The 22,617-nt window shown below is 58.4% G+C and overlaps 1 protein-coding gene across 1 annotated transcript in view; it reads right to left on the reverse strand.

Moving 5' to 3' along the window:
• Nucleotides 1–477: 477 nt before the first annotated feature.
• The window catches only part of TTYH2 (tweety family member 2), a 29,113-nt gene continuing 6,973 nt past the window's right edge, over nt 478–22,617 (reverse strand). Inside the window, exons 3-14 of the mRNA XM_004592942.2 lie at nt 17,806–17,917; nt 13,833–14,053; nt 12,362–12,457; nt 11,872–11,944; nt 7,729–7,798; nt 7,480–7,535; nt 7,048–7,140; nt 6,704–6,796; nt 5,825–5,967; nt 5,298–5,483; nt 4,991–5,069; nt 478–1,044 (exon numbers count right to left, since the gene is read on the reverse strand). Coding sequence (XP_004592999.2) covers nt 964–1,044; nt 4,991–5,069; nt 5,298–5,483; nt 5,825–5,967; nt 6,704–6,796; nt 7,048–7,140; nt 7,480–7,535; nt 7,729–7,798; nt 11,872–11,944; nt 12,362–12,457; nt 13,833–14,053; nt 17,806–17,917 — 1,303 coding nt within the window. The 3' untranslated portion in view covers nt 478–963. The remainder of the gene's footprint in view (nt 1,045–4,990; nt 5,070–5,297; nt 5,484–5,824; nt 5,968–6,703; nt 6,797–7,047; nt 7,141–7,479; nt 7,536–7,728; nt 7,799–11,871; nt 11,945–12,361; nt 12,458–13,832; nt 14,054–17,805; nt 17,918–22,617) is intronic.

Consider the following 22,617-nt stretch of genomic DNA (forward strand, 5'->3'; position numbering starts at 1 on the left):
CCCACCCTGCTCCCAGTGTTTGGTGACAAAGTGACTATTTACGGAATGCAAAGGGAGCCCTGGCTCCTGAGCTGGAGGCTTCAGGCTGTGCATCCAGGGAGGACAGGAGGTTGAAGCACCAAAGACCCCAATCCTGGTTCCTTCCCATGAAGGGCTGGGAAACCAGCGGGGGAGGGGAGACGACGGGCAGATCTCTGTCTCACCTCAAGCCACAACGTGCCCCTTTGCTCAAAAGACAGAGCTGCTTGAAGAGGGACACTCAGCTGCTGCCCTAACATGGGATGGGGAGAAGAGAGAGGGGCTACTTGCTAAGGGGCTGCCCTCCCCGTGTGTGGCTCACAAATTCACGACGGCAACACCAGAACACAGGCTTAACCCTTGGTAGCCAGTTGGGTCCCCCAGGCCCAGGGCCCACACAGTGCAGCTGCCAGACCCCTGCCTATGCAGCTTGCATAGCACAGACCTCCATGACCAGCCAAGTTCACTGGCTCTGGAATGTGGCTGTGGGCACTGTTGGGCTTCATCAGCAACGCCACTTCCTGTAAACGCCCTCCCTCGACTGCTGAGCAGTTCCGAGAAGTGGCTTGCAGTGCCCATCACCAATGGTGGTCAGTGCTAATGAGAAGCACGGCCCTGGATAAGGGGGCCCAGGAGCGCAGGGAGATCCCAGGATGTGGCATCTGACACCCCCTCGCTGCTCCGCCCCACCTGTGAGCGTGGATGCAGGGGTGAGGCCCAGTGTGGAGAGCAGGGGCAGGAGAGTGCGGCAGGCCCAGTTGGGGGTCCTCTGTTCCCCCAGGACATTGGTCAGGAATCTCAGCTGGGTTCCTGCAGCCCAGGGAGCCTGCCAGTGTCAGGGCACTTGTGATTCCAGTTGAAGGAATGTAGCTTTTCTGTGCATTCACTAAATACGCAAAGGAGACGGAGGCAGGGACCCCCGCATATCTGTCCGTCGTTTGTCCGCTAGGCTGGAAAGTCACTCCCATAGTGTCGTAGATGCTCATCTGCAACCGACATGTAAGCAGCTCTCATGCTGGGCGAGTACTGTGGGAGACAGAAGAGAGGGCAGTCAGAGCTGGGGCCTTGGGCTACGGATGGACATGACACAAGGTTGCTCCATGAAGCCCATGGCCAACAGAATGGAATGGTGCAAGGCACATTTTGAAGCTCAGGCATGGCTTTTTTCTAAGCACTTTCCAGGAACTTCTCAAAGACCCTTCATCCAGCCCACCTAGCGCAGAGGCAGACTCTGCACCAGCGGGTCTTACCGCCACGGATCAAGACACACGTGGTGCCTTGGCTTTGCCTCGTAAACAGCCACTGACATTTTCAAAAATGCATCTCAACAGGAAGTGATGCGTGACTATTGTACCATCTTATAAAGGGACAGGAGCATCTGGAGGTTTTGGTGTCTGAGGGGGCTTCTGGGTTCAGTCTCCTGGGATGCCTGTGCTAACAGAGGCGCAGGAGCTCTTCAGTGAGTGACACCTGCAGCAGGCAAGCACCATGGTCCCTCTCAGAGGGTGTCTAGGGCACACGGGGTGGGACCATGGCTGGCCAGGTGCCACATCTGCACGTCCCCAGCCCCACATCCACGTCTCTGGTCCCCCCAGCCCTGAACACAAGGTGCACACAGACTAGCCCTCTTCCTCCATCATTTCCACCCCAGCACACACCACCAGCACCTGGCCTGTCCCTTCGCTTCCCACAGCATGCACCTGTGAAGTCAGTAGCAGTTGGCGGGGCACAGGCTAGGGAACACATGGGCCCAGATCCAAATCCCAGCTGTGCCTCTTGCTCCCCCTGGTATCTTGGCTGAACCTCTCCAACCTCTTCTAGCCTCACTTTCCCACCTATGAAGTGGACCTTAGAGCATCCAACCCCAACATGAAGAGACTCAAAATGATGGCAAGTAGGCAAGACCCCTCCCACAGTTCTCACCCTTAAAAACCTGACAACAGGGCCTGGCACAATGGCTCAATTGGCTAATCCTCCTCCTCCTGCAAGTGCTGGGATCCCATATGGAGGTCTGTCCATATCCCAGCAGCTCCACTTCCTATCCAGCTCCCTGCTTGTGGCCTGGGAAAGCAGCAGAGGATGGCCCCAAGTCTTGGGACTTTGCACCGTGTAGGAGACCCGGAGGATGATCCTGGCTCCTGGCTCTGGATTGGCTCAGCTCTGGCCATTGTGATCATTTGGGGAGTAGATGGAAGACCTTTCTATCTCCTTCTTTCTGTAAATCTGCCTTAAAAATAAACGATTTTTAAAAAATAACAAAAAGCTGACGACAGAACTACTCCTGGGGCACTGAGACACGGCTACCCTGTCCCATGGCATGCACCACCCAGGGTTGTGCCTGCAGGACCTGAGATTTTGGCACCCTGGATGGGCCTATGGGGTCTCTACTTTTGCTGGTCCCTACTGAACCCAGAGAGCCAGAGGATCAGGACACTGCCTCCCCGCCCCAGGAAGTTCCAGGGCTCAGCCCATTCGTCCTGGAATGGATACCTGTGCAAGGATGGGAGAAAGAGACCAGAAGCTCTTCAACCCGGCGGTCTCAATGTGGGGTGGTCAAGCGGGCTGCGCCTGGCTGCCAGTGGACAGCAGCTGGCACACTGCTGGACAGAACCATGCGCGGAGCAGTCCCCGAGACCACTGGCAATGGCCGGGCCAGCGGTAGACCAGGGCGGCTGTCTTGGAGCTGTATCCAGACACCCTGGAATGCTGAATGCTCCAGGAAGGCAAGACAGCAAACCTCTCTTTAGCTCATTTTCTGGGCCAGAAATGGCCTGGTCCCAGCATCTGTGTTTTTAGCCCCGGAGGTGGCTGATAAAACCCTCCAGGGGAAGAAAGAAATTTCCCAAACTTGTTAACCCGCTAAAAGCCTTCAGGCACCTCTCCCAAGAGATCTTGTCTCTGTGAGTATGAGGACAATTCCCACGATTGTTATTAGTAAATAAAAATTCTAAATGCCAATACTAGGTGTTAAAACCACTGCTGGTAACACTTGACATCCCATATGGGAGCGTTGGTTTGAGGCCTGGCTACTCTGTTTCTGACCCAACTCCCTGCTAATGGGCCTGGGAAAGCAGAGCAAGACAGCCCAAGTGCTTGGACCCCTGCCCCCCCATGAGACCCAGAACGGAGCTCAGGCTCCTGACTGCAGTCAGAGGAAACTGGAGGAAGAGAGCAGCCCGCCTGTCTCCTGAAGTGGCACCATCACATCCCCTCTGCCTTAACCCTGACAAAAACAACCTGCAGGAGGCGGAAATCCGCCACTCAACTTCTCCACCTGCCGGCCTCGGGAGCTCTGCTCACTGGGACACTGACTGTTTACACAAGGAGGCCTACTGGGTTCCATGAAGCCAGCTGGTCTTCACCTCTGGGGGAATTCCGCCCCTGCGGCTTTCCCGTCTAGGGACACCAACCCAGTCCCAGCCACAGCCCCAGGCTGCTCACTCAGGGAACTTCCCCAAGCTGTCCAGGTGGGAGGTGGCCCCTGGGGCAGTCAATACTGCCCAGGACCTCAGGGTGGGAGGAGAGTTCAGCCTGGCCCAGAGCAGTGTAACCCCGGTTAGTTCATGGTCTCTGCTAAGGGCGGGGGAGGGGCCTGAGGCGTCTCAAACAGAAGCCGAGTTGCCAATTGGCTGTTCTCAGTTACTCCCCCAATCCCCGCACACAGGGGACTTTGCTGAGTTACAGATCAGCACACGGGAATCTGCCTTCCTAGCCTAGCCAGGCAGGCCAGGATGTGAGTGGTCGCCAAGGCTTCCGTCAGCCCACTCCCACTCCCCAGGACCCCAGGAAGAAAGAACAAAACCAGGATGGGCCATGTGCTGGTAGTGAAGCTACTTCAAAGGCTGGCAGGTGCAGGGCTCTGGGAAGACACCCACTGGGGGGCCGTGGGAGGGAGAGGGGGAGGACGCGCAGACCCTCTACAGGGCAGAGGTCGGGGACACTGCTCAGCAGCCTGCAGCACACGGGGCATAACCCTGTGCAATGGGAACACCAGGGACCACACCACTCTTCATCATGGAGGGCCATCCTTGGCACCAGATGCCGGCAGCCATGTCCCTCTCCACCTAAGCTGTGGCGATCAAAATGTCCCTTGGGGTGTGGCTCTCATGCCATCTGCTAAAAATGGAAGTTATGTAAGTGGCCTGTGTTGTGGGGCAGCGGGGCAAGCCTCTGCCTGTGATGTGGGCTTCCCACATCAGTCAGCAGGTCGAGTCCGGGCTGTTCCACTTCTGATCCACATCCCTGCTAATGCGCCTCCCCCACCACCCACACAGCAGGCCTGGATAGAGTTGTGGCTCCTAGCTGCAGCGAGGCCCAGCCCTGACCACTGAATGACCATGTGGGGTCTGCATCTCAGATAAGCAAAATACATCTCCCGTACCCCACCCTCACATAGCCTTGCGTGCAGCCATCTCTCCACTGCTGCCCCACTCCTTCCACCTCATGTGAACTAACTCTGAAATGAGCAAAACCTCTTTCCGTTGTGCCTTCTAACTCCTAGCAGGTGGGTGCTACTACCACCCCATCCTACAGATGGGGAAACCGAGACACAGAAGCAAAACATTTGCTTAAGTTCACAGTCAGCCCGAGGCTTCACCACTGGCACCTGTGTCCTTGAGCCTACGTCTACTGGGGCCCTGTGCACCTGTGGAATACCAGGGAAGCCCTCGTTTCCTCCTAGGCAGTGGCCTGGCTCTTCCAGTGTGTCAAATGGGAGACTTTTACTCATTGCCTCTGAAGAAAGGTAATGGGCCAACCAGAAGGAGCGGCCGATGGAGGCGCTGCCGAGCTCCCTGGCTCCAGGACCAGAGAGACAACTGGGTGAACCTGCCCGGCTGGACAAAGCAGTGGATTCTAGCCCAGCACTCCCTAGGGGTTGCCCCACTGAGCCTGAACCCTTGGGGCTGGCAGGGGCTTCTTCTGCAGCTCCCCCCACCCACCCCCACCATGCGAGGGGTGCAGCCAGGGTTACCGTGGGTGGAGGGGAGCCTCTCCCGATGAGTGGTGCATTCTCGTAGCGTGGGGTCCCACCAAACAGCATCGCCTGGTTCCTGCATAGGTAAGGGTTTTGTCAGGAGGGCCTCGGGGGTGTGCATGGGGAGCTGGGGAGGGGAGGCTATGAGGAGGCACCTTCTCTGGCAGCCCTTCTTTCAGTGCCCGAAAGGTACCAGGCAAGGGTTGTCGCCCACTGCAGGGGCCTCTTCTCCCAGCACAGCCCCCGGGGAGGGGTGACTAGCTCAGGGACCCTAGAAGCCATCCGCAGAGCCAGGTCCCCTTACATGTACTCGGAGACGGGGGCGTTGGAGATGGTTTGGGCAGGGGGCTGTAGGCTGCTCTGGCTGCCCAGGCCGCTGCTGTAACTGCAGAAGCTGTGCAGCTGCCCCCTGGATGGGGCGTGGGCTGCCATGCGCCGTGCCTGGGGGTTGAAGGGGTCACCATCATCGATGTCATCGTAGTCTCTGTCCCTGGAATGATATATGGCAGTGAGCCGGGACTGCAAAGTCCTGTTCTAGTCCCTTGTCTTCCCAGGCGGATGCGGCTTCTCTGGCTCAGGACTGCCTCTTCCAGGCAGCCCACCACGGTCTTTCCTACCCTGCTCTTTCTTACCTTCTCCAGAGGCAGCTTCCCTCTTCCCAGGGGGACCTCAGCATTCCCCTGACATTCCCCAGCCGTCCCCCCTCTGCATCACCCTGTCCTGCTGAGAGACACAGTGGCTTGGAGGCTGCCATGGCTCCTGGCTTCTGTGCCTGCCCTGGGGCCCCCCACAGTCTAGGGAGGGCTCCCCACTCCTGCCTGGGCAGCTCACCTGGCAGCAAAGTACTTCCAGGCCCATGGCCCTGCACAGACGAAGGTGGAGAAGGCCAGGACAGCCAAGAGGGAAAAGAGGCCCAGGTAGAGCAGGCCCTCGATGCCGTCGTAGCAGACGCCAGTGAGCGCGTCCACATAGTCCTGGGAGGGAACAGGAGGGGGGCAGAGCCGAGCTCATCTCCGGCAGCCTCTGCCCCCAGTCCCAGCACCTTGCACTGCCATTAAGGGAGGGTCCCTGTGGTGAAGCCCAATGTAGCTTTAGGGGTTCACCGCAGAGCTGTGTGCCAGGCCCTGGAGCACCGGCCTTGAGGCAGACCAACCAGGCTGCCGGGGCCGAGCTGGTTCGCCCCATGACTATGGAGGTGCTGGCTGCCATGAGCCCAGGTCAAGTTGAGTCCTTAACAAGAGGCAAACTGCTCTAAACCCACGGGGGATGTGGGCGATGCCGACACATTGGCCTCTGCTTGAGGTGTCTGCGCGTGTGCTCCCATAATCTCCCTGTGTTCCCTGAGTTATTGGGTCTGATAGTTCAGCCTCCTGCAGAGATGACCCTGGCAATGAAACTGAGATGTCCACTTGCCACCCAGGGAGATGCATGGATTGACCAGAAGGCCAGTACAGACAATGGTGAGCTACCTCCCTCTTGCAAGGTAGGGCCCGCCGGTGTCCTAGAGCTAACCTGAGTCAACCCTCCTAATCTTACCACACACCCGCACCACAGCTTTCACAGGCCTCCCCTCACCCTGTGTCTCAAAGCTGGGGCCATCCTCCCTCTTCCCACTATTGAGCTCTAGTCTCTGCTAGCTTTGCTCTGGGAAGATGTGGCCTGCTGGGGTGCTCCACACCTGTTCTGGGTCTCCCCAACCCCCCAATGCACCTTGTGCAGTCCCCGGCAATCCAACATGGCCGTCAGCTGGTGCAGGCCAGCCTCCGATGAGTTCAGCAGGAGCTGTGTTCCAAGGAGGTCTTTCTGCAGCCAGAAGAGGGGGAGAGGCCCAGCTGAGTGTCCGGGAGGGCCCAGTGAGGAAACCACAAGGGCATTCGGTGCCAAGGGCACCAAGAACCCAAGGAAGGGGCCAGGCCACCAAGGGAGTGGATGCGGAGCCAGCCACACACGCTTCAATGCCCGCCTGAGTTCCCGGGGGGTGGGGGGTGTGCTGCATCTGAGTAAACTGCCCTTAGGATCGGGGTTCATTCGGGACTGTGGGGGTGACACCTTACCTCAGCCGTGGGGAACAGAGGCACAGCAAACTGCAGCAGCCCCGCCACCTGGATCTGCATGGTGGTCAGCGAGCGCTGATAGACGGTCAGTACCTGGGCCGGGGGAGAGCACAGCCCCCCATGAGGGTCCATGTGCTGGGAGCTCAGAAGCCCCTCCCCTGGAGGCCGCATCAGTGTGGGCAGGGATATGAGGCATGGCGCACGGCCCACAGGGACAGCTGCAGAAGGGCTGGACGGAGCCAGCCCTGGGATACCGCAGAACCCTGACCCAATGGGGAGGCGGCTCCCCAGGGGCTCAACTTGGCCACCTGATCAACCTGTCCACTGCAGTGAGGATGATGCCACCCACATGGGGCAAGTGTGCAGGTGACCGTGTGACACACGCCCTCGGTCAGCAGCAGGGCTGGAGGGGCGTGGTGTGGTGGGCTGTACCTGCTGGAAGGGGCTGCGGGTGCTCTGGCTGCAGTATAGGTAGTAGCGGGCCACCTCTGCAAGGTAACAGTGTGTGTGTCAGGCCACCCCCAGGGCCAGCATGGCCTTTCTCCTCCCAAGCCCCTCCCCCAACCCCAGGGAGGCCACTTCTAGGAGTCTGAGTCCAGCTGGACCGGTGTCTGGGGTGGTGAGTACTGGAAGGGGTAAGCAGAGGCACCGGACAGTTGAGCTGCTGGGAGAGCAAGGTACCTGTGCTGATCTGGCCCTGTGTGATGTTCAGGATGAAGGCATCGGGGGCCACGCAGAAGTCACTGGTGCCCTGGGAGCGGGAGAGATGGGAGGGGGGCAGGATGGAGCCGGACACCAAGTCTGGGGGCAGCAGGTGCCTGCCGCCCCAGCCGTGTGGCCCCTGTAGGCCATTCCCAAGGCCTGGGAGGGTCGGGGGGTGGGGTGAAGACTCCAGACCTAGGCCCAGAGGGCAGCAGGGAGCTCCCTGTGAGGGCTGGTGGGGGGGCGGGGAGAGAGGAGGGGGACACATCTGCTCATCACGGCTCTCTTTTTTCAACTTGCTGTCACCAAGCCCTACACGCGCGGCTGAACAATCTCCAAAGGCCCCGGATTCTCTCTAAAGAATGTGCTGGGTCCATCGGTGCAGAGAGAGCGGGAGGGGGAGGGGCTCAGCACAGAGGGTGAGATCCCAGGCTGTGCCACAGCAGAGCTGGGGGGGCCTGTGAGAGGCAGTGGTAATGATGCCAGCCTTTGAGCCAGCCTGGGTGCAGTGGGCACTGGGTAAACCCGGGAAGCCCCCTCCGCTGGTACAGGTTCCCCAGGAAAGGGCCTGTCCACGCTCTTTTCCTTCGAGATGTCAGTGCCTACCAGGTACCAGGCACGGCTGCAGGCTTAGCAGCTGCATCCCAGCACTCAGGGTCTAGAAATGAGTTTGCGGGTGGGAGGGAGGAGGGCTGGGGAACAGCAGGCCCCACCAGATCCAGAGCTTGCACTCCCCCACCCCCCCCCGCTGTGTGCTCAGGACCCTGGGAGAATGATTTCACACGCAAACCACTAACAGACGTAACAAATCGTCCCGGCACACTGGCTCCTTATTAGCTATCAGAGGTGCAGTGCCAGCAGGCCTGGGGCCACCCCCACCCCCAGCTGGGGTGACAGAGAACAGGCAGGCCCAAACTGGGGGAGAAGAATCTTGGGAAAAACAAGAACAGGGGGCCCATTTCAGGCTGGGCCACTTTCAGGAAGTCTGGGACCCAAGGAGGGAGGGGCCAGGGCCTGGGCTCCCCCAGCACGGTTCTCCTCCTCCTTCCCTTCTCTCCCTCCCCTCTCCTCTTCCTGGCCAGCCCTGAGCCTGCAGTTCTGGTCCTCCATCTCTTGGGACAGGTGCATCCGCATGGGATGGTCTGGAGGCTGCACACATGGCTTGGATGGGGAAGAAGCTGCCCGGTCCCTGCCCAGGTGGTGTGGGGCCTGCAGGCAGTTCCTGAGGACAGAGGTGAGGCGGGCAGCGCTGCCGGGGACCCCTGCATGCTGACAGTCAGTGTGTGGGAGCTGGGGACGGCTCTGGGCACCTCGCAGGAATTTCCTATCAGCAGCTCTCTGAGGCAAGGACTGTGCCTCTCCCCATTTCACACATGAGGAAACGGAGGCATGAGAACCAGGACATGTTCCCAAGGTTCCACTGCTGCGGAAGGGTGAGGAGGGGAGGTAGATGCAGGTGGACCTCCCTCCCTTTCACCCCTGCATCACACCTGCTCAGACCACACCCCATTTACTTCCTCTTTCCTTTTTTCAGTTTATTTTTATCGGAAAGTCAGATATACAGAGAGACAGAGAGGAAGATCTTCCATCCGATGACTCACTCCCCAAGTAGCCGCAATGGCCAGAGCTGCGCTGACCTGAAACCAGGAGCCTGGAAACTCTTCTGGGTCTCCCACGTGGGTGCAGTGACCCAAGGGTCACTGCTTTCCCAGGCTATAAGCAGGGAGCTGGATGGGAAACAGGGCAGCCGGGACACGAACCAGTGCCCATATGGGATTCCAGTGTGCTCAAGGCGAGGACTTAAGCCACTAGGCTACTGTGTTGGGGCATCTTTTTTAAATTTTTTAATTAAAAACTTTCTGTTTATTGGTAGGCAGGCATTGTGTTAAAGTGGGTAAAGCCACCACCTATAAGGCTGGCATTCTTTATGGGCAACGGTTTGTGTCCCGGCTATTTCACTTCCAATCCTGCTCCCTGGGAAAGTAGCCGGAGAAGGTACAAGTGCTTGGGCCCCTGCACCCACTGGGGGAGATCTGGAAGAAGCTCCTGGCTGCTGGGTGTGGACTGTCCCAGCTCCAGCTGCTGCGATCATCTGGGGAGTCAGCCACAGATGGAAACCTCAGTCTTTTCTCTAACTCTGCAAGCAACAAAACAAAACAAAACAAAACAAAACAAAAACCTGCCACATTTATCTACTTGAAAGAGGCAGAGAGTGAGAGATTGAGAGCTCCCGACTAGGGTTCACTCCCCAGATGTTGGAACCAGGAGTTCAGCCCAGGAACCGAACTGCCCACCTCCTGATGTGAGCACCCTCAGGTAGCTGGAGCTGGGAGTCAAACGGCTGGGCCAGGCTCATTCCTAGGGCTCCTGGCGGCTCACACAGGGCACAACCCAGCAGGGCTACCTGGGGGGCACGGGAGGCCACGCCCAGAGGCTCAGGGCTCAGCTCCTGGCTGCTCGTTCTCAAGCAGATTCCAGGGACACTGCCACCGCCCCTCGTGGGGACAGGGATGGGGTGGGATATGGCTGGGCGGAGGCAGGGGGAGAGGCACTCAGGGTGGCCTGCAGGCCACACACAAGCTGGGCATCATCACCCAGGGCTGCTGTGGCCCCTCCTCCCATCGCATTAAAATGCAGCAGGCCCCTGGCCCCTGTCAAAGGCCCATTCAGCTGCACCTCACCCAGAGTGGCTCTCACACAAGGGCCTGACTAAAGGAATTGGGGAAATGGCATTGCTCCCAGCTCCCAGGCATTCCAGGGCACCCAGCTGGCGGATTAAATCGCCTCTGTTTCCTCAAACACTGCAGCGTGGTGAGAGAGCCAGGCCTGCACGGACAGGGAGGGGGCCTGGCTCACAAGGCGCCTCAGGGTGGTAAGCAGGAGGCGACGGGGCTTCCAGAAGGCACAAGCCTGGGCCCCCTGGAGAGCCTCTGTGTGCCAGCCCTTGTCCCGAGAGGCAGCTGTGCACCTTGCTCTGGCCAGCTGGGCTCCCGCGCCACCAAGGACAGACGCTCTGGCCATGAGCCGGGGCCTCCTGTCCTGGCCTTGCTACTGGCCATTGCACAGAGGCCCCGGGCAGGGATATCTCCTGTCTCAAGCTGCCAAGCCCAGCAGTCCCAGGCCAGAGCCCTTGGGCAACCTTGAGTCTGGGCACGGGGCTTCTGGTGCAAGCCCCCAGCCTCTCACCTCCCAGTGAGAGCCACAGCAGAAGAGAGAAACATAGGCTAGATGGCGGCCTGTGTGCCTCCATCTGTGCCTTGCAATCCCAATTCGTCCTGCTGTCCTTGTTTGCACACGCGCGCGCACACACACGATCCAGTCATCTGCCAAGTCTGTCTTCCTCCACCTACAACTCAGGCAACAAACAGCAAACACCACACGTCCCCCAAGCCCTCTGGCACCAAGTGTCACTCAGCAAAGCATGCCCACTGAACAGATAGACACACGTGCGTGGCTGAACTCCAGCATCAGGTCTACTGAGGGCCGAGTATAACCATGTAGGAAGCCCTCAGCTGGTCAAGAAGTATAATTTGAGAGGCAGAGATTGGGAGAGCAAGACGGCAGTCACCCCCTCCCGTTGTGTGTGGGTGTGTGTGTGTGTGTGTGTGTGTGTGTGTGAAGGGCTCAGCTACTTGAGCCAACGCCTGCTGCTGCCTAGGGGTCTGGGGACAGGAGCTGGGACTCACACCCAAGCACTCCACTATGGGATGAGGGCGTCCCAACTGCTCGGTCAGACAGCTGCCTTCTTGGTCAATTAGCATCCCAAGGCAGAGAAGCACAGTACGTGTGTCGGAGGGCAGCGAGCAAAGCAAGACCACGTGCCCAGGGCCCGCGACAGCAGCCCAGGGCTGTGCTGCCACCAGCCTGGGTGGCAGACGCCACCCCTGCCCGGTCTTTCTCAGCTCTTCACACCCAGGGAAAAGCCACCTGTTTCCGCAGCTGGCCCTCGTGCAAGCCCCTTCCTTTTTCTGGGCAGTCTCCTTGTAAAGCCAGGAGGAGCCTGGCCCAGAGGACCCAAGTCACTTTGGTTCTGAGATCATGGGCTTCCGGGACTATGGACAGGACACCTCCCCAGAGAGACCGCCCAGCGCGACCACCTCCTGCCTCCCATTCCCGACTCACCACTCCCACGGCCATGTCCGTGGCCAGAGATGCCCAGCTGAGGAGCAGCACCAGCACCGTGCAGCCCAGCATCCTAGGAGAGAGGCAGCCAATGTGGGACCCGGGCAAGGTGTACAGCAAGTGGGGGGGGGGGCTTTGTAACGGCCGCCTTCCCACCACTTCCAGCACCTTTCCACCTAGCCCCTGTCCAACCCTGCCACAGCCCCTAACTGCCACTACAAAGGTCCCACAGCACTATGGGAGTGGGTAGAGGTGGCTGAAGGTGCTGTGCTTGGCATCTTGGGCTGCTCCGCACAAGTAGACCCAGCAGGGAGGGCACAGGTGGAGGAAAACCTGGGCCTGCTGGCATCCAGATGGCCAGTCGGCGGCTGCCAAGGAGGGACCAGCCTGCCCGCTCCACTCGGCAACCTGACCAGGCCCGTGCCACTTGCGGACGGTGATGGCACCTTGCCCTGCTCTCTGTCTCAGGCCCATAGGCAGCGCTACTCACGAAGCCAGGAGACACTTGGAATGCCTGGCCAGTGCCAGGCAGGTGACGAGGCAGATGACCAGGTCCAGGACGAAGAGCAGGAGGTAGGAGAGCCACCTGGGCAGAGGGGGTGGGGAGGTCAGTGGGACCATGGGAGAACCCTCCCGACCGGCAGCCCCGCCTGGTGCGGGGAATGGAGCAGCCTACACAGCAGTGCCCCTCTCCCACTGGCTCCAGTATTACAAGTGGCCTTGAGCCAGCAAGAGCCCAGTGAACATGGACAGACCGCCACTTCAGGGGCTGCGGGGCCGCCCCCTCTCCAGGTTGCCTTTACTCAGAGTCTGAGCCAGAGCTGGCCCCTTCCTGCCCAGGGGTGGCCACTGAGCATGTGGAACACGGCTTATGCAGCCCAGCAGGGGGTACCTGGCACTTTAACAAACTTTAAGACTCATGCAGGTGCTGCGAGCACAGAGCCAGCATGGCCAGATAGCAATACACAGGCATGACTGGAAGCCCCTAGGAGACCCAGCTCTGACGAGTGCCCAGTCCGGCCTTCCTGGGTCCCAATCCCGCCCTTGAATCACAGGCAAGTTTAGGGCCCTCACAGTCAGCACTGGTGCCAGGTTCTGCACGTGGCGCCAAGGAGGCCTGCATAGAACTCACTCCAGACCATCATGGAGCTCAGGGTGGGCAAGGCAGCCACAGCCAGCCCCGCCCAGCTCTGGCCTGGGCTGATGGGAGAGTTGGCCCTTGGACACCTTGGTCCCCAGAACCTTAGCACTCCTGTCAGTGGGGGACATTGCAGCCCCTTGATTCACAGGGTGGGGGCAAGGAGCAGGTGCATATAGCATGCACACACAGGGTGAAAGGCGAGGCAGTCACTGGGGCCACAAGCCCCTGCCCTCCTGCTTCTCTGGGGTCGGGGCTGAAGAGCCGAAGGGCCCCGAGAAGACCCAGAACAGATCGCTTCCCTCGCACACGGAAGCCCAGGGCAGTCCTTGCCCAGCAGCCACGTCCATCTGTGCTGCGTTAGGGACCAAGCACCTTCCCCAGCTGGGAGAGGCTTCTGGCTTTCAGGGCATCAGTGACCACCAGGGACAGACGGGGCTTTGGGATACAGGGTGAGAAACCCGAAAACCAGGGTAAGTCATGCAGGGCTGTGGCTCTGAGCTCTGTCACTGGCTTGAAGATGAGCCAAGAGTGGGGGTCAGGAGCCCCAAGAGCTGACTCTCATTCTCCATGACTTGCCAACCTCACCCCTGCGCCAGGTACCCTGGAGGAAGGCCACGGTGCCATGTCAGCGCTGCAGGGCTGCCTGGCAAGACGCACCCTGGAGGTCACACCGCTGCCTCCTTGCCTGGCTGTCTCCTGAGGGACCTTCCTCGGCCCTGGGGTCTCTGAGATGGAGTGCAGGAGAGGACAGAGCCCTCTGGCTAGGTGACGGAGTCTGAGGCTGCATGCCTCTGAGGGTACAAGGTGGGGGAGTCCTCACCTATAGTATTCTATGTAGCTGCTCTGCTCTGACAGCTCGGTCAGCTGGGTGGTGACCTCCTCCCACACGGGCAGGCCGGAGAGCTGGGCAACGATGTTGTCTGCCATCTGCTGCATGAATTTGAGGGTCTGCAGGTAGTCGCCTCGGCTGGCGAGGATCTCGCTGAGCTGGGCCAGGTGCCGCTCCAGGTCTACCTTCATCTTCTGGGTGGTTCCAGAAACCTGGGGTGGAAGGGGTATGAAACAGGACTTGGAGGGGGGGAGCTATGAGTCTGACTCATCATGGCAGAGAGCCAGGAAGGCAGTGGGTCGCAAGCATTTCGGGTGAGGAGGAACCCCGGATGGGGATGCACACAGAACAACCCATTTCTCCTGCTTGAAGTCTCTGAACCTGAAACACTGGGGTAGGGGACTTCTCTTTTTCACAGAAATAAACGGTTGAGCTCAGGGGCTTGCATGTTGCTTCCTGACCTGTCTGTCCCGCGGCAACGGGATTTTTCAACGTTCCCTAAGAGGGAAACTGCCTGCTGCTGCATCCGGAACCCTGGGAAGGTGGAACAATGGGTGTTTGACAGAAACCGCAGACAGCTCTGACCTTGGCTCTGAAGAGCCTGGCCAGGCAGCAGGAGGCATGCTGGTGCCATCTCTGTGTGCTTCTGTCCAGTCCCATGGCCTGGAGGGGGGCAGTGTGTGTAGGAATGAAGGTAGCCACGAGGACGTCCTTCCAAGCGCATCTGCCCGAGAACATCTGGACAGAGCCAAGCAGCTTGCAGGGCCCAGGGGTGCAGCCTGGCAACCCCCAAGTCCGCCTGGAACTCGTGTGTCGCCACCCAGGGCTGAAGGGCCGTGCCACCCTGAGATTGCCACCCAGGGACCCGGGCAGTCCAGCTGGCTGCAGAGGGACAGTGTGTGCTGATCTTGATCCGGAGCTGGCAGCTCTGGCTCCCGCAGCTGGGAGGACTGGAGGGATGCAGAAGCGGCAGAAGCTTCCTACGCAGGGCTGAGCCTGAGCCCGAGGCCAATTAGATAACACCATGGCAGCTCTGGCTGTGCGGGTTTGCACATCTGCGGCCCAGCCATGGGAGGAGAGAATGGCTTTCTTTGTGTCCTTTTGTTATCTCCATGCCAGCAGCTCGCTCCATTTGCTGCCCGGTGCCTGGCTTCTGGGAGCCATAGGACTCAGGGGCACCAGCTAGCAGCAGCTACGCCTTAGGGGCTCAGCAACCAGCAGGCAGAGGAGAGGAACCCCAAGCCACTTGGTGCAAGTGCCTTTGTTCGGGGGCCCAGAAACTTCCTGTCGGGTTGAATAAGGGAACCGGCCCTGGCTACATACACCTGGCCCTGCCGTGCGTGGCCCGAGGTCATGCTTATGTCCTTCCCGCCCATAAACAGCAAAGATCAGAAGCAAGGACTGTTAAAAAGCTTAAAATCCACTGCCAACTCTCCCCTCTACAACTTCCACAACTTTGAACTTCCCTGTTTCTTAAACTCCTCCTTGGGAGAGCAGAAAAAAAAAAAAAAAAGACACCAAGACAATTAACATCTGTCTTCCGGCCTGATGTTGTCTTCCCACGGGAAACAAAAGAGAAAAAAATCACAATGCTGGCCTCTGTACAGCTCCTCACTTCCTCACTTCTCCTCTCTCACGGGAAGGAAGATCTTGGCGAGAGGGACAGTGGGACAGTTCCGCTGCCCAGGCTAGGTTCCTGGAAACTCGTCCCCCAGGATGGCATACCAGTGCTGGCATCTCCCAGCAACTGGTCAGAGCTGCGGATTCCCAGTCCTGCCCACTCCTGCAGACGCAGGCTCCTGGCCAAGGTGGGGTCCTATGCCTCCTGCCTTTGCCCAACAGGCCCTTCAAGGGACTGATGCAAGCTCAGGTGTGAAAACCTCAGGAGGGAGGTGGGGCCTGCCTTTAATGAGTTTATTCCAGAGCAGTTGGAGGGCTGGGCAGGCCAGGCAGGAAAGCAAGGCCCCCAGGGTAGGCCCAGCAGCTGGTGGGTGGCCGAAAACTGGAATCAGAAGGCCTAGCTGGTGCCGCTGAGGCTCCTGCTCAAACAGGATTAGGCCACAGCTGGGTGCAGGCAATGCCTCACGCCCCTCAGCCTGCCATGGGCTCCGAGAGAGCCATGCTGGCCACCAGAATGCCAGGAACAGACGCAAGGTGCAGAGTCAGCAGGTGCTAGGAGTGGCTGATGCCATGGGGGTCTGGTTGGAGTCCCTCCTGCTTGCCCCCAACTGGGTGGGGGAGCCACTAGGTGACAGGAAGAATGCCTTGGCCCCTGCCCACCGAACAGCCCCGAACAACCCCTTTCTGATTCCTCCAATAAACCCAGACCCTGCTTGGGTCCCCAAGGTGTGGCAGGGCAGTCCCCCGAGGGTCTCTGACCAGCTCCAACTCCACCAAGGCGCAGCCCAGGTAACCTGGTCCTCCCTTCCTCCCACCCACCCAGCTCTGCCCCCCACAGCCCCTGCCCGCAGCCTCCTCCTCCCTTCTGGTAATTACAGTAATTGTGATGATTATAATGGGGCCCATTCTATGAGTCACCCCAGTTGGAGCCCACTTAGCAGTTTATCCGCACTTTGACCTACATGAAGTCATCTAATGTCATTTATTTGGTATTTGAACTTCACCTCTCCAATACAGTGGGCCCCTCCAAGGGCTGCTGTTTGTACTGGGACCCAAACCAGCCTCCTTGGCCCCAGCCAGGGCCCAGCACAGGCTGACCCCACATTCCTGGGAAAGCACCTGTGCTAGCCCCAGGGCTGGGGCAGGATGCAGTGGCTCCCTACTGGGGGGAGGGCCCAGAGCCCTGGGGGCACCTCCCCCCCACTTGACAGTGGTGATGAAGCCCCAGGCTGACATCTCCAACATGGGGGTCCTAGCGGGTGGGATTCACTGGGAACTGTCCCAAGCCAGCTCCAAGTCCACCCTGGAGCTTGTTTCCAGCCCAGCTTCCACTCCCAGAGAGAAGGACTCAAATCTTCCCATCAGGTTTTTTGTCACGGTGGTCTGGGGGTTCCCGGAGAAGAAGTTACCTCCGGGGCTGTGTTCCTTTTCCAGTGACTCTGGTGCTGGTGCGTAGGGGAGGGAAAGAGGAGCGGAAAGGAGAGGGGGAAGGCAGGGGGCCCTGTGCACCCAATGGGTGGGGTGCACCCCAACAGCCTGCCCCCCCAGTTCCCCCAACCCGAGTTGCTCAGTCCACCATCCAGGCAGACACCAGGTATGGGTCCCACGATGGGACCCAGCACAGAGGGCTGGCACCCCATAAGCAGCACAGCTGTCTCTTTAAGGGCGGCCTGCGGCAGGATTAGAGCCTACAGAAGCTTAAGCGAGTCAGAGGGGGCACAGGAGGTGGTATCCTCCTTGCGGGCTGCCAGGGCCTTGCTGGGGCAGGTCAGTTGGAGACAGACAGGGCTGGATTTTGCAGGGGAGGCTACTGGACAGGCTGTCGTCACCCCCTCCGCTGGGGACCTGGTCCAGAGAGGGACTGGCCTGGGGTGGGTGCCCAAGGATTGGTCTCCACGGCCTGGCTACCAGCATAACTAGCGCTGCCTGGAAAGGCAGCAGCAAAGGCCCTGGTGCCATCACAAAGGTGACGACGGGCATGTAGGCAAAATGAGAAGTCCCTGACCCTGCCGCTCAGGCCAGAGGCCCAAGTGGTCTGCCATTTCCTGCCCTCAGTGCAACGCCTCTGGCCTTTACTGTGAGCCCCAGCTAAGGTCACGGGCCCTATCCCTATCCCAGAGCCTACAGACCCAGGACTTGTCCTGGGGGAACCCCACCACCCCCATGGGGCTCTCCTGGAGTCTATTTAGAGTGGATACACAGAGCACTGTGGGCTGACAAGGTGAAGCCAGGGTGCTGCAAGCCTGTGGGTCTGAACTGGCGGGGGACCTACTGGGACCCCTGTTGTGGCCGATCTGAGCTCGCAGGCTGTCCCCATGCCCAGCCAGCTCCCCAAGAGCCTTACCAGGGTGTCAATCCCAGAGAAAGTGTGGTTTGCATTGTCCAGGGAGTAGGTGAGCTGGTAGACCCCGTCGTTGGTCTGGCTGTTCCCATAGAATCCAATGCCTAAGGCAGCACTACAACCGAAACCCCAAACAAAGGTTAGGAGACAGCATCTGTACTTATTTTATGTATGTGTCATTTGAAAGGCGGAGTGACAGAGAGACCTTCCATTGGCTGGTTCACTCGCCAAACGCCTGCAAGCAGCCAGGGCTGGGCCAGGCGCAAGCCAGGGGGCTCACCCGGGTCTCCCATGTGGGAAGCAGGAACTCAAGTCCTTGTACCACCACCTGCTGCCTGCCACGGTATGCATCAACAGGAAGCTGGATGAGAAGAAAGACACAGACTAGGTACTTTTTACCGGGATGAAAGTGGCCGGGGCAGGGTAACCACTGTGCCCAGTAAGCACCTTCTGTTTATCTTACAAATCAACTCGAGTTTTGAGGGCAATGTTAGGTTCACAGCAGAACTGAACAGAAAGTTCTTAGAAAGCCCACCAGAGTGGACCACATTACCCAAGTCCACAGCTGGCATTAGGGTTCACTCTTGGCACTGCACAGCCTGTGGGACTGGACACACGCCTCAGGACTCGGATCCACCGCCACAGCACCAGCACAAGCAGTTCCACAGCTGTGAAGATCTCCTGTGCTGAGCACAGTGGGTGGAGCCACTGCTACACCCTGGCATTCCACCTCAGAGTATCGGTTCGAGTCCCAGCCCCTCAGCTTCCATCCAGCATTTACGCAGAGGATGATGGCCCAAGTTCCTGGGCCCCTACCACCGATACAGAACAGCGGGATAGAACGCCTGGCTCCTGACTTAAGCGTGGTCCAGATCCGGTTGTTAGAGACACTCTTTCCCTCTCTGCGATTCTGCCTTTCAAAGAAATGAATAAGTGTTTGGTGCCTTGCCAGCCCGGTTTCTCACTCAAACGAGACACAGAAGCGTCCGCCGTGTCTGTTCACGGCTGGGGAGCTCACTTCCTTGTGTCTGTGAATAATACCCCGTTGTCCGGGTGCAACGCAGGGCTGTTTCCCAGCTCCCCTGCCGTTGGACGTCTCAGCTGCCCATCTCTGAGGTTGGGCTGTTAGGACTAAGGGCTCCGGAAACGTGGATGGAGGGAAGGGATTTGACGGTCACAGAGGAGCTCTGTCCAGGAAGGGGGTTAGCAATGATGTCTAGGATGAAGGGTAAAAGGCCACATGGGGTCACAGAGCAGAGGGACCCCACGGTCATTTGCTTTGGGCAAAGACTTGTCTTTTGGTCTGATGACTTGGAAGTGGGGGGGTGGGCGTGGGCGGGGAGATCGAACCAGTCTGAGTGACCCTGAGTCAGCTCTTAGAGGACCAGAGAGAGACCACCGCTCCGGGGCAGTTTCTGCCACCTCTAGAACTGGGGACTCCCTGGCCATCCTTTCCTCCATGAACCTGACACACACCCCAGAGCCTGTGCCAGCACCAAGTCCGTTCTCCGCCTGGGCTACCTGCCTCTTGCCACCATGCGCTCTCTGCGTCTTAGCAGTCCACTGGGGCTACAGAAAAAAGCCTGAGTACGTGTGGCACTGGTCACACCCCTGTTGTGGCCCCCAGGACCCTCTTGCCCCCTCTCTGGGTAAGACGTACATCCTCTGGATCCTCCGCACTACAGCCTATCACCTCACTATGCCCTCTGGGTTCAACTCTGACCAATGGTCAAGGTCACTCCTTCAGGTGGCCTCCAAGTGCAGTACTGCATCCAGGCTGACCACCCGGCTCCCAGCATAGGAATGCTGACGTGGGGGGAGCCTTCCCGTCCTCCCTGTCCTTGGGCTCTACAAGCAGCTTCCCTCCCTCCCCCGCCCCCCCATCACTCGCAAGGAGGAGCAGGCATGCGCGGGACACCAGCCAGGCCTTGCCTCTCCTTCCCCCACGTGGCCTTGATTTGTATTTTGTTTTAACCAGAGACAGAACTTGAGACCTCCCCCTGTGAAACTGCTCTAGTTGGTCTGCCTCCAACATTCCAGGCTGGAGAGATCACTGGATCAGTTGAGAGCTGGGCTCCTATGGCCCTGTGATCTACAGAGCTTCAGGTCACAGCCTCCAGTTGTCACTAACTTTCTGGATGCCCATGCCCAACTCACACCCTCCCTTTCAAACCAGACAGGACCTGGGGAGGGGACGCCCCTCCCTGCCCCTCAGCAAGCTGTTCCCAAGCTTCCCTCTGGCTGGCCCTGGAGTCCACAACACAAAGCAACAGAAGCACCCCCCAGGGATGCCATCACCCAGTGCCTGTCACTGCACCTGACCACTGGCTCTGTCGGGGAAGGTCTAAGAATGTGCATTTTATTACCAAAAAAATTATTTAAGGCCTGGTGCAATGCCTCAACTGGCTAATCAACACTAACCCTCAGCCTGCAAGTGCCAGCACTCTTCATGCCCCTATTGATTCACTTCCCATCCAGCTCCCTGCTTGTGGCCCGGGAAAGCAGTTGAAGATGGCCCAAAGTCTTGGGACCCTGCATCCACATGGGAGACCCAGAAAACGCTCCTGGCTCCTGGCTCCGAATTGGCTCAGCTCAGGCCATTGCGGCCACTTGAGGAGTGAACCAGTGGATGAAAGATTTTTCTCTCTCTGCCTCTCTATCTCTTTGTAAATTTACCTTTCCAATAAACATGGAAAAAGTCTTTTTTAAAAAAAGATTTTATTTACTTGAAAGGCAGAACAACAGAGAGAAAGGGAGAGACAGAGAAGGAAAGATTTTTCAGCCACTGATTCATTTCCCGGATGGCAACAGCAGCAGGCAGTTGGGCCAGGCCAAAGTCAGGAGTTTGGAACTCTATCTGGGGCCTCCCCCATGGGTGGCAGAGCCCTGGCCATCTTCTGCTGCCTTCCCAGGTACGTTAGCAGGGAGCTGGGTTGTAAGCAGAGAAGTGCGACTCAATGTAGTTACAGAATGCCAGCAGCACAGGCGGTGGTTTAACCCACTGAGCCACAATGCCAGCTGCAGGAAATGTTCATTTTAAGATTTATTTATTTATTTGGAAAGCAAGGTTATTTGAAAGAGGGAGAGAGAAGAGAGAGAGGTGGCCACAGCAGCCAGGTCTGGGCAGAGCTCCATCCTGGGAGCAGTTGGGCTGTCTTCCACTGTCCTCCCAGGCGTATTGGCAGGAAGCTGGCTTGGAAACGGAGCAGCTGGCACCAGCACTGGCGCTCTGACATGGGATGCCAGTATTGCCAAGTGGCAGCTTAATGTGCTGTGACCCACCGCCAGCCCCTTACGCTGGCTTCTTCCAACCTGGCATGCCTGGTGAGCAGAACGCTTTGCAGTGAGATCTGCCACATGTTCTTGTTCTCAGTTTCCCTCAGACCGCAGCTAACTGCCACCTGCCGGCCCTGCCCGCCCAGGCCACTCGAGCTGCTCCTCACCTCTGCGATGGTGTGACAGCGAGCCTGCCCATTCAGCCTCTCCGGTTTTCACTTTCCATACAGTCATCGACAAATCACATCGGATATTCAGCATTTGCCTCCCAGATAGGCTCACGGGGAGGACACAGGAGTATGGCTGGGGGAACTGCCCAAGAGGATGGCCTCATCCCACACTGGAATGCCCGGATGCAGTCCTGTCCTTGCTGCGGATCCAGCTTCCTGCTAATGTGCCTGGGAGATAACAGGTGCTGGTGCAAGCAGTGGAGTCAGGCTCTGGCCTGAATCAGCTCTGACTGTGGGGAGCATTTGGGGAGTGAAGCAGCAGATGGAAGTGCTAGGAATTTGCCATTTACCCAAGACACCAGTGAGCCAAACCAGAGATCTCTTTATTCAGTGCAGAGGGATGGCACTTGGAAAGGGGAGACAGCAGGGCAGAGGGAGATGGTCGTGGGGAGGGAGCGGAGGCAGAGCGAGAAGAGAGACAGGAAGAGAGCGGGAACTCCTGCCATAGTGGCAGGAGGGGGCTCCAAGGGACCCCAGCAAGGGAGAGACAGAGAGCCCCAAGAGCAGAGGAGGGGAAGACAGTGTGAGAGACAAAATGCAAGGAAAAATGAAAGAGAACATAGGGGCAGGCATCGGGCGTACAGGGCTGCAGGACAGGTGGACGCAGCAGTAAGCAGGGCCAGGGATACAGGGCCGCAAGGGATTAATAAATAGGGCTGTTGGGTACAAAATTGGGCGAGTTAACTAAATAGCCCCACACTTACTGAAATGAAACCAAAACTTAAGGGAGCTGAAACCTAAGGGCCTAAGATGGTGGGGGTCTCAGCAATCTTTGGGGCTAATGTTTGAGTCACTCCTCACAGGAAGATCACACTTTCTCTGTCTCTCCCTCTCCATCTATCAGGCAACACAAACACACAAACCAAAGACTGGTATTTGATGCCTTCTTCCCCTGGAGGCTAACGTTAGTGTCGGAGCCCACTTCAGGTGGGTCAAGCTAAGGTGTGACACTCGCTAAGTTAACATATCAAATGCATCTTTGATTTATAAAGTCAGGCTGGGATCGCCAAGTGGAGGTACACTTGACCTCTGGTGGTATTACTATTTTCATCTGGGTTCACGGAGTTGGGGTCCCAGCACAGCCAGCACTGCAGGGTCCTGGGGCCTCACCTGCTCTGTCATCTCCAAACCACTGTGCAACCTTCTCAAAGGAGGACATCAGGTAATATCTATTAATGTAGTTGAAAAGCTGAGTGACAATGCCTATGACAGCAGGAGATGGACCAGCTCCAAGCCAGGAGCCAGGAACTCCAGCCAGGTCTCCACGTGGGTATCAGGAACCCAAGCACTTAGGGTCTGCTCTGCTTCC

The sequence above is a fragment of the Ochotona princeps genome, chromosome 17, assembly GCF_030435755.1.
Source record: "Ochotona princeps isolate mOchPri1 chromosome 17, mOchPri1.hap1, whole genome shotgun sequence".
NCBI lineage: Eukaryota > Metazoa > Chordata > Mammalia > Lagomorpha > Ochotonidae > Ochotona > Ochotona princeps.